Genomic DNA, 15,426 nt, shown 5'->3' on the forward strand with positions numbered 1-15,426 from the left:
ATACCTCTGGACCTGTTAATTTTGAGTGCCTGTCTTGCCTGTGGGAGAAGCTTGAGTCCCACTGAAAAGTGGAGTGGTGCTCTTGAAAGCTTCTTAATTTGAACATTGCTTTTTCTCTCTGTATTTTCTCCTTTTTTATCCTCATTTTTTCCTTGATCAATTTTGTCTTATTCTAAAGTCTCAGAATCAAGAGAAAATAACCTTTTAAACTGTGATGACAGGCCATGACATAAAGTGAATTAACCTGATATAAGGGAGGAATGATTGACTACCATGGTGTGAATGGCTGAAGGACAGATAAGGAAATAAATGAAAATATAAAAATTTGGACTTTGAGGATGAGATCTTTATTATTAATCTGCTTGATGTAATTTTTGTAAGTCATACTGCTTTATGTAGCTGAGGATGGCAGCTGTGTGATCATTGTGCTGATGGTAAAGGTTTAAAAAGTAAAGATGATGCATAATTTTTTTATAGTTATAAAAATATATGTATGCATTCTAAGCATTCCAAGTTAGTGGTAATGTGCCTATGGTCCTACCCACTACCCACAATATTTATGTCTGTCCCACACTGTCAGAGGCCAGGGGAGAGGAGGATGGCTGGCGCAGTCTGCCCTGCTGTCTGGTGGTGCTCTGCCCACAGCAGCACCTACAGACATGCAGGGAGATGGAAACTCTGTGTGCTCTGTGGTTCTGTCACCCTGCCTAAGTGCAGAGTGAGACCCCAAATAATTCATAATTCAGTTTCTAATACTGGTCCCATGATGTTCCCAGTTCAGAGTCTGGCGTGAGATTTTCTTTACTCAGCTGAGTGTTCAGCACTCTCCCATACTGGCCATTTATCTGCCTCATCTTCTGGCTCTGGGAGACAGTTTCTTTCCCCCATGCATATGGCAGGAATTCAATATGCATACGACACCAGTCTGATCATATCATTTTCTCTTGCAGTAGTCCAACAGGCTGGGAAAAGGGCCAAGGAAATTTAAAAGGGAAAAACAGAAAACAAGACAAACGAAAAGGCCAAAAACCATTTAGGAATTCCTGATGCCAAAGCAAGCAGCAGTGCTGGTGGCACAGCTGGCACACAGCAGAGAAAAAGACAGCAGCAGTGGCCAGGCCCTGAGCAGCCAACACTCATGTGTGACTGCAGCCAGGGGAGAGGGCTCTGCTGCTCTCATCCTCCCTGAGCTGAAAGAAAATGCATGGACTTTATCCCTGCTCCCAGCACTGTTCCCTAGCCTGGGGACCATGGGCAGCCTGGATTTTTAGGCACAGGAGCAGGACCTGCCTGCCTGGCACACTCCCTGCTCCTTGGGTTGTTTCACTTTGGAATGTGTCACTTAGTAGACCTTGCAAGTTCAGGAGCTCTCTAATTTTGACATGGTGTTAAGTTTATTACAACCTGATGAAATGAGTCACTACCAAATCCATAGCTCTGCCTTTCTCCTTTCTCACAGGTTTTCATGAGCGGAGTGAAAAGTTTAACCTTTCAAATAACAGCCTTTTTAACAAAGGTGCAGTGCTAGAGCAATACAATATATCCACAGTATGAAAGGACACAGTTCTAGGGTAACTATTGCCTTTACCTCGCAGCAACAAATCACAAGACCTTTAAATGAAAGCCCAATTTATTAAAAGTACTGTTGTGCTAGGGGGCCAGCATGCCAAGGCAATATAAAAAAAGCTAGGGCTTGCTACTGCAGAAGTACTGAGACCTCTTGAAATCTGAGTATCCACAAACACGGATTTAAAAGGGAACGGGAGAAGTTTAACCCTTTGTAGAACCTGTGCTAAAATTTTCTATCTTACATCTGGATAAGGAATATCTAATGTCCTCAAAGAGTTTCTAGCTGGGATAAAGTCTCCAGACTGGGATTTATATATTTATTTTTAAAATCAAATTGTCTAAATAATTTTGCTTGCAGATTTGATCCTTTTAAGACTTTCAGTAGGACTACTGACTATTTTTCAAGTCCCTCAAAAAATCACTATCTGTAACAAGATACTTCCAGATAATATTTATTCCTTTCTCCCAGTTTGTGAGGAGAATATTTTATCCTGACATAGACATGTGTTTAAGTTCCATTATCTCCTGCCCTTGGATTTAAAACTGTAGTCCAAAAGGTGGAAATTGTCAGTTTTTCAGTTCAATTACACTAATTTGTTTGTAATCTTATCCAGTAAGTTCAAAGATGCTTGTTACATATTGACAGCAATCCTCAGTTTGATTAGATCTTTCCACTGATTTCAATGGCTTTTGGATCAGGCCCTTGCAAAGCAGGGCATGTGGATTACTATTTATGCATATAGCCTGCTTTGGTGAAGTATGATTATAATATTATTATGAGTGCTTTACTGGGGATAGAGGCATAATAAAATGAATGTGGTTTATTAAATAAAATCTCTCTCCTGTTGCAATATGAATCTGAGGAGTTATATCTGAGGCACATACAAAAATTCAGGTGTTAAGGCTGGAAAAACTCCTGAGTTTCAACTGCAGAAATGTAGGATTTGAGGTGTCAGAGAAATATGCTGATATCCAGATGAAAGGATCTGACCTTTTTTCCAGCTGGCTGTTAGTTCATCTCCATTAGATAAGCACCATACAGTAAATGGTCTTGATCAAGGACTCACCTGCTACCTTGAATCATACTACTGCTACCAACTCTAATCTTAAATCTTCTTTAATTCTAATTTAAAACTAGGGGCTTATTCATAATTTGGCTATAATTGGAAAAATTGCTTGTCCAGATCAGAGGTGAACACTTCCAGTCCTGCCTATAGGTGTTTTCTGCTGAAGCTTCTGACATCCAAGGAGGCTGAGGCTCATTTTGAGCACTTTTTATTTTCAGGCTGCATGAGATAAGAAGAAAGGCCAGAGAGAAATGGGAAGGGCTACTGCTATAAAGTGTCCTGTTGAAGATTAATTATGGTCTTCCTGCCAAAGTGTGGGCAAACTGTTTAGTAAGAATAACTGGTTTTTTTTTTTTTTTTCCTCATGAAAGCTATATAGATAGCAACAGGTTATGTATGGAACTAAACTTACTAATGGTTTCTAAAAATGTAATTTAATTTGCATACTGAGTCAGTAGAAATTTCAGGGTCTCCAATACTGTCTCTCCCTCATTCTTTGGAGAGTTCTGCATTGTGAATGGTGAGATTATAGATTAAAAAATTGATTCAAGATCGATATATTTACATACGTTCTGACACACTTTTTTCTAGACCAGTTAAGAGTTTCAGACTGGGAGTAAGTCCTCCATACGAAAAACCCCCATAGAATCATGACCCAAATCAGACAAACAAGCCAGGTGAAGGCAATTAATAAGGAAATGAGAGGACAAAGGATGGTTAATCAACAAAACGCGCCTTTCTGTTTCTCTCAGAGAGCTTAGAAGTTTCCCCATTAGGACACGACAGAAGGCAAAGAAGCTGGAGCTCTGGACATCCCTGACAGGAGATGAAGAGAGAGCAGCGGCACGTGCAGAGGTGAGGGTGCTTGGGACAGCGGGGAGACGCTGACAGCCCGGCTGAAGCCTCAGACTGTGGTCTCTCCGCAGAACAAAAGAACAACAGCAACACTTAGTGACAGCATAGGGAAGGACACTTACGGGGAAGGGCTGGAACAAAAACAAGTCTCGATGCCACTCTGAAGAAAAATAAGTAGAGGATTCAGAGTGAAAACTGTGGTCTCCATAAGTTTTTGTACTTGTTATGTTGGAGACAGCAGCCATGTATTTCACGTGACAAATTAAGTTTGTAAGTTTCTCGGGAGATGAATGGAATGAGAAACTGAAGGCTGGATAAGTTAATATAGCTATTAACTATTTTTTCTCTTCAGAAGGAACAAGTGGGTGGAGTTAGAACAGTACTGCAGGCCCACAATCCAAACCCGAGCGGTTTGCGGCCGTGCTAAATAGTGCTGGCTGCGCTGCAATAAACGCAGGTCTGGATGCATCTCTGCCAGGATCACGGCTAGCTGTACATCCGACTCTGTTTGCCCTGTAAGGACAGAGCTGTGCACACAAGCACACAAGTGTTGGTTGTTTTGCCGCGGGCAGTGGAGCGGTGCCGCTCCGCTGGGCCGCGCTCGGCCCTGCCTGGCGGGCCACCCCCCGGCCCCGGTCCCGGCCCGGTCCCGGCCCGGTCCCGGCCCCGGTCCCGGCCCTTACCGGCGAAGCCCGGCGGGCAGCGGCAGATGTAGCCCTCGGCCCGGTCGTAGCGGAAGGCCGGCGGCAGCCCCGGGACGAGTCCGTAGAGGCCGGCCCAGGAGCGCTCCACGCAGTCGCCGCCGAGGCAGGGGCTGCTGCGGCACTCGGCTATGTCCTCCTCGCAGCGGGAGCCCGCGTAGCCTGCGGAGACACCGCCACAAGGTCAGGGTGTGACTCTGGGGCTCCAGCCCCTCATCCCGCTAGAGCAGCGTGCTCAGAGCTCCCTCCAGCCTGGCCTTAAACACTGCCAGGCATGGGGCGGCCACAGCTTCTCTGGGCACCCTGTGCCAGGCAGGGCCTCACCATCCTCACGGGAAAGAATTTTTTCCTAATATCTAATTTAAGCCTACTCTCAGTTTGGAGCCATTTCTCCTGGTCGTGTCACCACATTCCCTCTCCATATTTCTTCTCGGTGCCTTTTAGGAGCAGGAAGGCTAGATGGTCTTTAAGGTCCCTTACAACCCAAACTGTTCTACAGTTCTGTCATTCCGTGTGCTGTTCTCCTCTTCCAGACCCAAAATACACCCTGTCAACAGCAGCTGCACACGGCTGCAGTTTGCCTCAGCTCCTTGAAGCTGTAAGTGTTTGCTTGCAGCTCCCTGCCAGGCCTTGGCAGCAGGACGTTGCTGTGGCTACTCCACATCAGTGAGCTGAGCTGTGCCATAAAGGATTTGTTTGGGTCTTTTTTAGGCAGTGATGTGGAGATTTGTGTGGGTAATAAGGCACTGCATTGTGGTGTAATTTGTTCTCAGTTGTGGGAAGGCGGAGGAGGGCAGAGAGTATAAATAATTTGGTGTTTTTAAAGTGTTTCATCTGGAGGTTTTAAGTGCTACAGTGATCCCTGAATTCTGGAAAATGGGAAGGGTTCTACCTAATTTTCCTGATCTGTTGCACCAAGACTTGTGTAGTGCAACAATATTGAGGCATTTAGGGCTCACAGTGCTGTCTGTGCTCACAGACAAACTCCTTAGAGAGGCTTCTTGTAGTTTGTGTGCTGATAGAGTTGTGTGGTCCCTCTGGAGCACAGGGTCTGTGCCCCCACTGGGGTGTGGAGCCTGTTTGCAAACAGCTGGTAGAGAACACAGCCTGTGGGTTTCACTGCCCACTGCCAGACAGAAGTTTTTAGACTGGTTTAAAGGTTGGGTTAATGAAGACTAAAACCAGCATCAGCTGCAGCAGTGATGCATGTGTCACACAGTTTGAAGGATTAAGTAACTGGGAGATGGCTCCCAGCTTTAACTTATCTCCTGTCTTGGCACCATAATGCCTTTTGTTTTGCCCACTTCTGCTGTACAGGAGAATCCATTCTCAGCTGAAAAAGCAAGCAACTTACCCAAAGGGCTCTCCCTTGTGATGAGTGAAGCCCATGTAAACACAAGGCCATAGAGGACTGTTGAAGTTATGGAGCTTCAATCTTTTATCATATCGGGGGGGAAGAGTCTCTACTACTACTCAAGGAACATGCACAGGAAAACTTGGAGCTTACCTGGCCAACAGTGGCACGTGTAATTGTCAGCATGGTCCTCACAGGTGGCGTTGTTGTAGCATGGCTGTGACCAACACAAGGGAGTGAGGGTCTCGCAGTGCGAGCCCATAAATCCAGTCCCGGTGCAGTTGCAGCTGTACCTGCAACACAGAATGCAATGTTCACTCAGGCTGGAAGTCAAGAGGTCTGGGCTTTGTGCCCAAACATGCACAGGCTTCTTGTGTAGCCTTGGCTCGCAGCTTACAGGGTTGAGTCCAGCTTGAGACCACCATCTGGTGCTTTAGGAGAAACCACAGCAATTGGGAACCAACAATGAGCTTTTCCCTGAAGTATGTGGTTTTGTCCGGGGAAAAAGAACTGCTTGTGAGTTGGCTTTGGCACAACCCTGAGAATTATTGACCCTTCTTTTTTCTTCTTCTTTTATTAATTTTTGGGAGAAAAAAAAAATTGTGGCGTTTCCAATGCTTTTAGAAAAATTTTATTTTGTAGGATTAACATTATTTACAAAATGAAAAGGGAGGAGAAAGTAAGTGTGTTAGTATCCCTTCCTCTTGGACTGGTAGAAATTGCATTGGCAGAAAAATAAGGAAATTTTTTTTCCTTGACTAAATGAATTTTTTTTTCCTTGCAAACCAGCCTTTTATTGTTAGATCAGAACAAAAATGTCAATTGCTTGCTTAGTCCCAATAACAACAGTAATACTTTTGACAGCAGTGTGACTACAACATAAGTAAACAAACTAGTGTACATATAGAAATTAGCAACGTGCAGATATCAGTAATGTCTGAGAAATTTTGTTTGCCTTTTTTTTTTTTTCCAGAGAGCTGAGTGCTATAACAAGCATCATTCCTGTTCTTTGGTCATCAAGTATAAAGTTAACATGTACATGTCATATAAAAATACAGGCTTTTGCAAGATACAAGTTAACTGTGCAGGCTTGTATGATCTTGACCTAAAAAAATTATAGGAAACAAAAATTTCTTTTTCTATTTTCTTTTACATTAAAGTGATACAAAATTATTGTACAATTGCATTCCTAGGGCATCTTGCTGAGCAAGATATAAGTATACTTACTTGATAATTTCTGTGCTTAATATCCAAGTCTTAGACTTGGAGTAAAGATATGAAGAGAAAGTGAAATTGTTGAACATAAAACAACATCAGAGAACAACTGGCTCCTGCAGTCTAACAGACCAAAAAGTGTAAACTTTTTACTACACTGTTTAAGTGTGTGCACAAGCAGAAACTTCTGGCTGGCCAGTTTATTACTGGTGTATGGATTATTCCTAAATCAAAACCAGAGATGACTTGGACCAGGTGGCATTTGAATTTCAGATATAAAAACTAATGAGGAAGATGTGAATCAGAAAAGTAATTTTCATTCTGAGGTGTGTTCTCAAACCTGAAGTCTGCTTCTTCTGCTGAGTTTTTCACACATTTCTCCCATGCACCTTCAGTATGGTGCAGCTGTTCAGCTTTGGTGAAAGTGTTTTTTTCTGCCTGTGTCCCAGCTACTTTTCCCTTTGGTTCAGAATCGTGGAGCAGGGAGGAATATCCAGAACTCATTGCTTAATGTGCAGCCCCACCTGAGTGCCTTTTTCTTGGGTATCTTTTAGCATTTGACATTGCTGTTGACCTTCAGGGATTCTGGATGGTGCCCTGCTTGTGAGCAGGCTACAGCTGAGCAGGCAGATGGCTTTTTATAGTAAGAGTGATAATTTAGATACCTAGCATTTTTTTTGACTTCTTGTTTGATGTTCTCACAATATGCAAAAAGCAGTACATGTAGGCATTCTTTCCTATGGAATCTCCTATGGACATTAGAGCTCCTGGGAATATTTTCTATGGAAAAAAGACATGGATCATGCAGGATATCCTCTATGCCTAGGCACACTAGGTTTTGTAGTCCAGCTAAGTCTGTAAACTATTGAGTTTAAATAAGAATGTTTACTTATGTGAAAATGTTTGGTTTTTTTTTCTTTTAGAGATCAGCTTGTACTTCGTTGCAGTCATGAAACATCACTGGAAGGTCAGTCTGAATTTGTGAGAGAATTTGTTTGATGTTTGTATTTACAGCTTTTTGTGTTAAATCAGTTACCTTGTACACATTTCTCTGAGAGCTGTTGGCAGACCCAAAGCCTCAGCTGTACTGTAGATTAGTCAGAAAAGAAAAACTCCTGCTTAAATACCACAATTCTTCATTTATCCCCAAAAATACACAAAAGAAAGGAAGTTGCTGGACACCCTTCTGTTTTGAATAGCTTTGTTGTCCGTTCCTTTCCATCACATAACAAATACAGAAAGAGCTCCAATTGTTCTCCAGATATCCCGCAGTATTACAAGCCAATTAAAATTGGTCTTGCATGTACCTCAGATTTAAAAGCCAGGAGAAGAATGAGCAGGATTAAGTCTGGCCTGAATGAGCATCCCAGTTGCTCACCTCACACATATATCCTCAAAAGGCTTCGAGGTTACCACACAGGTCTGAGTGATTCAGGTCCAAGGTGACCCCCTCTCACTGCTGCCATGCTTTAGCTACACTGGGAAATAATAAATTGCTTTGTCCTGCTCAGAGCCATTCAGTGCTGCTGAAAAGAAGCTCCACAAGGCTAGTGCCATGTCACCACACTGCACAAAAACTCATTCCCAGAATCTGATCTCTTACCCCCTCACTCAAGGCAAGCACAACTTTTGCTGACATGACTTCTGGACTGATTTTTGGGGCACCAGAGTCTTCAAAAATGCTTTATAAAAACTGGAAAATACACAATGAAGGAAAAATCCTGTACTGGCAAGAGGAGCACCTGCATGAATACACTGGGGAACTTCCAGACTGAGCTAATATACATATGTGTGTTCAAGTTGGGAAGCTCGTGCTGAGCCAGAAAATCCAGTATTGGTGAGTGAATGCCAGAGCTCTACTTGGACCTCTGTGTGGAGCCAGTAGCAGTGGGGGGAGAATCTCACTTTTCCTTTGCCTTGTATTCTCTTTTTTTTTTTTTTTTTTTTTTTTTTTTTTAATTACTGTTGTTAATTTTTGCCCATGGGACTGCAGGTTGTTTGGAACAAGTAGGTGTTGTACAATATACCTGTAAAGTTTCTGACACATTTCCTAATGATATCTATTACTATGGTTACAGTTACTACAGTTTTTCTCTGCCTCTCTTCTAGTCCTTCTGTCTGTCAGTGTGGGCAGCTGCTGTCAGCAAATTCAGTTTTGTACAGTCTCACATATTTCTTGGAAACTAAAGTTTGGTAAGCATTAGAAAGAGAATTCATATCTAAATGACAATACTAACAGCCAGGAAAACAATGTATTATAAATATTTAAAGTACAGGTACAAAAAATACACTTCTCAGTCAGTCTTTGCCATAAATGCTTTGTTGTCCTCTTGGCTCTGAAACCAGATTGGCATTCTTTGATCGTTTTCAAATCAAAACTGAGATTAGTGCAGGGCCAAGGAGTGAAATCTAGAATGTGGAAGGAGATGAGCTACCAGGCCAGGCAGGCTCCTGTAGTGTTCCCACCTGCAGAGGCATCCCAGGGGCACCTGGCTGAGCCCTGCCCAGGGCTGGCACACCTACCCATTGGTGCCATCCGTGCAGTGTTGCTGAGCCCTGCCCAGGGCTGGCACACCTACCCATTGGTGCCATCCGTGCAGTGTTGCTGAGCCCTGCCCAGGGCTGGCGCACCTACCCATTGGTGCCATCCGTGCAGTGTCCCTGAGCCCTGCCAGGGGTGGCACACCTACCCATTGGTGCCATCCGTGCAGTGTCCCCCGTGCAGGCAGGGCTGGCACACCTACCCATTGGTGCCATCCATGCAGTGTCCCTGAGCCCTGCCCAGGGCTGGCACACCTACCCATTGGTGCCATCCATGCAGTGTTCCTGAGCCCTGTTCAGGGGTGGCACACCTACCCATTGGTGCCATCCATGCAGTATCCCTGAGCCCCACCAGGGCTGGCACACCTACCCATTGGTGCCATCCATGCAGTGTCCCCCGTGCAGGCAGGGCTGGCTGGAGCACTCGTCGATGTCGGTGCCGCAGAGGTCCCCGAGGAAGCCCCGCGCGCACGAGCAGGAGAAGCTCCCCAGGGAATCGTGGCAGGTCCCCCCGTTCAGGCAAGGCTGGGACAAGCACTCGTCGATTTCCACCTCACAGTTTGTACCTTCAAAAGCAGAGAAAATAAACCCCAGGCTTAGGAGACAGCTTTGGAAATCTCAGCAAGAACTGCCTGAAGTACAATAGTCACATAATATTTTTTTCTTCATGCAGTCGCCTCTTTTTAAAGGCATTTCCTCCTCAATGTGCTTTGCACAACTAGTTTTTTCAAGGCTTGGCAGAATTTACAGAAGAACAAGCCAGTTTCACAAAAATAGGTAAAATTACTTTTTCTGTTAGCTTGAACATGGAGACAGGACAAACTAATTTTCAGTTTATTCCAACAATGCTACTATCCTATTTACATAACACAGAAGAGACCAGCAGTTTATTGATCTCATGAGAGTCCATTTAAAGTTGGCCTTTAAATGGACAATGCACAGGTTTTTTGAATTTATTGGGAAGTGTTTTGTTTAGCAGTGGATTATTGCTTAATTTTTTTTAAGGCTTATCAATGTGCAAGTAAATGGTCTGGGGTGCTATGTTTGTGGCAGGTCAGAATCTTGGAGCTGCTCTTCAGAGATAATTGCTAGAATTAAATCAGTTCTAATGTGACTTCACAGCTATTTGTGATAGTTGGGAGGTTACATATACACTCCTTTTTCTTATCTCTAGCACAGACCAGGAGACACTAAGAAAATTTAATAACTAATATCTTGCAGCTTTGATTATTTCAGGAGTTTGTATGCTTATGCACTTAGTGTTTGGAGCAATAGAGTAATATTTTCAAATAATTTTCAACTGCCAAGTCAGGTTTTTTCAGCAGCTACAGTATCAGCCACAAAACAGATGCAAAGTGGCAAATTATAATGAAGAAGCTGCTTTGAAGCGAATTTTCTTATTTTTTATTTGGCTTGTTGAAGTAGCCACAGTGTTGGAAAATTTACAGGGGAATTTCCTGCTTGAAAGAAAAACTGCAGCCCTGAGAATGGATTCTTTTTTTTTTTCTTTTTGGTAAAAGTGAAGTTTTCAGTACAAGATGATAGAGTACTCTTTGAACAGTGGGAACAGGCATGTTGGATGATGGGTATCACTCTTGCAATTTATTTAGGAGCTCATCTCTAATTCTTTATGCTCCTTTTGTCAGCTCTGTACTGCTATGAAACTTGTACATTATAACTTTGAGCATCTTTCTTAAAACACAGAGATTGATAATATTTAGCACTGCACATCATGAATAATTTATTTTGATGCTTGTGAGCATCTTTGCTTTAAAAGAATAAAATCTGTACTATGGATAAGTACCGGGCAAGATCTTAAAATGCCAACCCAAAAATTGCAGATGTTGACTCATAACTATTTTTCGTTGTCTTTAAACATTAAGGTGCAAGTTCCTATTTTCAACAGTTGAGAAATAGTTCCTTGAGACCACATAGTGGATGGGGAAGCTGCCAGTGGCGTGCCCCCAGTTCAGGTTCACTGCTCAGCTAACCACTACTTTCAGCGGGAGCCTGCCACGAGAGCCCGGCCCAGGAACGCTCTCTGACGGCTTTATGGTAATGTACATTACAGGCAGATATAGTAAGCAGTCCCTCTGTGGTCATTGCCCTGTGAATTCACTGTAATTATAAACAATGTGTTTGCAGAAGTGTGTCTAGTGACCGTAAATCTGCCAGAGCTTGTTAACAGCTTACTGCGAACACTAAAAATCATGTGACAAAACAAGCCCTGTTCAACTGATCCTCAGCTCAGCCAAATTTAAAACTACAGGCCTGAGAACAGCCTGACAATTAACATGAGAACATAGCGTTGTTGTTTTGGTTCATGTCTTTAATCTATCAAGCCCAGTAACCTGCCTTCGGCAATGTTGCCTCAGAAGAAAACTTCTCCCTGTATAATGCATCCAGCCAATGCGATCTGCCATGCAGACAGGGGGAATCCCTTCCTAGCCTCTGCTGAGTCTGCTGTCAGGCTTTCTTAGATGTGTAGAAGAGAGATGAAAAGATTAGATCTGCATTTTCACCTCAGTCTAACATTCTGTCACAAATATGCTGTATGCCAAATATCATATGCCAGGCGGGAAGGAGAGTGCCAAGGAGCCCCGCCGCAGTTATTGCACAGGGCTGCACCACCACGAGCTGAGGCACCCGGGGTGTCCTGGAGCAGGCTGAGCATCCCTACATGTACCAAACCACACAAATGGTTTGAATTGAAATGCTGGGAAGGTGGGGAGAAGTCACATTCGTAACTTTTGCAGTTTCTCTGAAGAATCGGGGTTGTTTCTTATACTGCTTGCTTCTCCACTGAGTCTTACTGTGCACTTCTTTCTACAGCCCCAGTCAATAAAAAGTAAATGCAAGCGAGGATGAAGGACACACAGCCAATGTTTTCAAACTTGCATGCCTACAGAGAGAGTGTAAAATCACTTTCTGCTCAAAGATACTAGGGGTTTGCAGGCTCAGTGTACTTCCATGAGGACCTGCACATTCTTAATATGGCTGGAAATTGGTAAGCAGGTCACCCTTTCTGCTGTCCTGTGCTAAAATGCTGTACTCAGGTCCAGCAGGTCCAGAGGGCTGTCCCCAAATTCCTCATTCTGTATAAAGTAATCTTGTGTGCCATTATTTGGATGGAGAGTGTCACATGGCTAATTTATAGGCACCAGGCTTGAATCTACAGGAAGAGAGTTACATCAAAAATTAGACAGAGGGAGAAGTTGTATTTCTTTGATCAAGGCTTGTCCCTTTTCAGCTTGGGCATCTCAGCAGAGCTGAATACCTGGGCTGGCTAGGACACTAGGTAGGGAGTGCTGGTTTGAAACTGGAAAGCTGGGGAAGGAAACAGGCTTTGCACTGCTGGCAATTGCTGTTGGATAGACTGTTTGGTTCGCTGTTACATCCACAATGACAGAGACGTGAGCTTGTTGGGAAGTGAGATCTCTACTTGAGGTTTTCCATCCCACGGTAGAGCTGCTGTGCCTCTGCTTGCCTTTAAGTGCCTAAGACTTATTTATGATGCATCTATTCTAAATATTTGCATAGCATGCACATTATTGATGAGAATACTGAATGAAAGCTTGGAGATCTATCAGGAGTAATTTCCTCAAATTCTAAGAAACGTCGTCGCAGCGATGGTTACCTCATCGTAACAGGTATTGCACAAAGAACAAATCCAGCTCCCTGCACCTACTTTGTCTGCCACTGAAATGCTATCTCTTGCTGTCTTAGCCTGAGAATGGGTTTTGGAACTGCCATGCACTCCTGAGAGTTCACACTGGAATGTTCACTGGCAATAGAGGACTGGTTTCAGCAAGGTAATTAATGCACGTAGCTGTGGGTAATAACAGGGTCTTACACCATGTTTTGTTGGGGTGAATTAAAAGCAAGTGCAATTAGTCCAATGGAGGAGAAAATGCAATTGATTAGGGTAACCAGCAAAACTTCAACAAACCAATTGAACTTCATTATTTAACAGCTGTGTGACACATGCCTTGTAAATAATTTCACACATGCAGAACATTATCATAGAAACTGCAGATTTCATGCTGAATTTTCCAGTCTTTGGCTCTTGGTGCATTCTAACCTCTTCCATTTGTGTAAGAATTATGTGTGACATTTCTCAGCTATTTTAAGAAGTGCTGCAGCATACCAATCACACAAAATAGCAGTCATAGTCCATGGAACAAGTAGCAGCAGCAGCCAGTAACTCATGCATTTGGTTAACATTGCAGCTATAGATTTACTATACCTTCTTTACCTGCATATCAAGAGATACAACCTGTTTTCACATCTTAGGGAAATGAGATGAGGCTGGATGACTTCCCACAGTAATTCATGGTGTCAGGCCAGGATAATAATGGTTGGCAAGATCCCCTGACAGGGTAAATGAGGGATTTTATTGCCACTGGGGACACCTCGAGGCTTTCATCCTGTAATCCCTCTGGCTTGTGCATTTAGCACAACTCACAGCAAGGTGCAAAAAACAACAAAAAATAATGCTTCTGATAAATCATTTTGTTAAGTAGCTTTTTAAAGCTGATGTTTTACTGCTGGAGGAATGGTCTGCTACTCCTCTATAGAATTCCTATGGTTAGTCTCTTTTGCTGCTGGAAACAGTGTTGGAGCTGTATGTCAAAACACTGCAGCCCCTTCTGCTGTGTATTTTAGACCTCTTCTCATTCCTTGGTTCTCTCCTCATTTCTTAACCCTGCTTGTGGAAAGTGTGGAGCTTTGGTGAATTTTTTTGGTGAGAGAAGAGAGCATCAGCTTGGGAAACAGCAGAATTTCATGATGAAAGAGGAGTGACTCCAGCAGAGTGAGTTTCCATCAGCAGTTTGTGTTGACTAAATTTTTATTTCTTTTTGTTTGGGCTGTACTATTTCATTATGTTTTCTCTCCCTTTGTCTCTAAGGTGTATATTCCAGCTCTTTCAAACCAAGTTTCTGGGCTGTGGATCCAGGCCTGGACCCCACTAACAGCGCCAGTTAAACAAATACAGTTTCCTGAATACAACAGGAGGTCTGGGCTGAATGTGATCATTGCAGAGTAACCATGCTGGTTGTTAATAGGTTTTTCCTTCCTTCTGCTCTTTGGCTTTCCCTCAGTTGTGTAGTTTTCTCCTCAGCTGGCCTGGGCTCCGACACCCCCTGGCAGCAGCGGGGTGGCAGGAAGGTAACAAGCTTCCTTCAAATAACATTCTCTGTGCTCATAAGGGATATTAACCAAGGGCTGCCTTCCAATGAGTGCTGTGTTAGACACAGGAAAGCTGCTTTTTACCTCTGACTTCCCCTCCTGCATGGGGATTTGGGGATGGAGCTGTAAACCACATCTCTTATTTCTTATTCATTTGAATCACTTGAAGCAATAGCTGTTTTTTCTCCCCTTTTTGCTGTATGACTATTTCTTTTCCTTTGCTTACCTGACTGGCAGTCTATCACTAAAATGCCTCCCCTTTTCTCCTTTTAATGATTCAGTGTGCTACCTTTCACAGTCCTAGCTCTGAATACAGCTTTGAAATTTGAAGGGAGCTGTCTTCCAACAAGAATTATATGCTTTCCAGTAGAGGAAGTAGGGAAGAAAAATCACACCTGTACTTCAAAAATGGAGCTACGTAAAATGGGATTATCAAAAAATGGGCAGTTTGGGAACATAACACTTGTCCATGTAACTTACGTAATGTTCTATTTGCAAATGAGTCCCTTGTTTCTGGGAAGGGCAGATGAGAGTAATTTAATGTGAAATGTCTTAAGTTTAGAGTAGAATTTGTCTACTTGGATCTAATTTTTAAATCTGTCCAACATAGGTTTTGACCCTCAGAAAAAAACTAGATATAGCACTTTGAAGAGAGCATTTTGAGAATGTTTCTTTTAAAAGCAAAGTCCACCTAGCCCCCTAGCCACCTAGCTTGGTGTTCACAAAACTGCTATGTAGATTTTGGTGGATGTGAGATTTCTTTAACCCTTCTCTTTCTGGTATCAGTAGTTCACAGTGATGTGGTTATCCAGAATGTACCATCAGCCACTGGTGCTGAAGCTGAAGGGAAGGTGGTAATGCAGATATGGCTAAATATTGTATTTGCAGGGATTCCCGACAAAGGAAGGGATGATGAATCTGACTCCATGTTCTC

At 43.2% G+C, this 15,426-nt stretch overlaps 1 protein-coding gene across 1 annotated transcript in view; it reads right to left on the bottom strand.

The window, feature by feature from the left end:
• CRB1 (crumbs cell polarity complex component 1) overlaps window positions 1-15,426 on the bottom strand; it is a 100,336-nt gene that overhangs the window by 56,997 nt on the left and 27,913 nt on the right. The window contains exons 3-5 of the mRNA XM_066555632.1: window positions 9,673-9,868; window positions 5,700-5,839; window positions 4,175-4,354 (exon numbers count right to left, since the gene is read on the bottom strand). Coding sequence (XP_066411729.1) covers window positions 4,175-4,354; window positions 5,700-5,839; window positions 9,673-9,868 — 516 coding nt within the window. The remainder of the gene's footprint in view (window positions 1-4,174; window positions 4,355-5,699; window positions 5,840-9,672; window positions 9,869-15,426) is intronic.

This window comes from Molothrus aeneus, chromosome 9 (assembly GCF_037042795.1).
Source record: "Molothrus aeneus isolate 106 chromosome 9, BPBGC_Maene_1.0, whole genome shotgun sequence".
In the NCBI taxonomy this organism is placed as follows: domain Eukaryota; kingdom Metazoa; phylum Chordata; class Aves; order Passeriformes; family Icteridae; genus Molothrus; species Molothrus aeneus.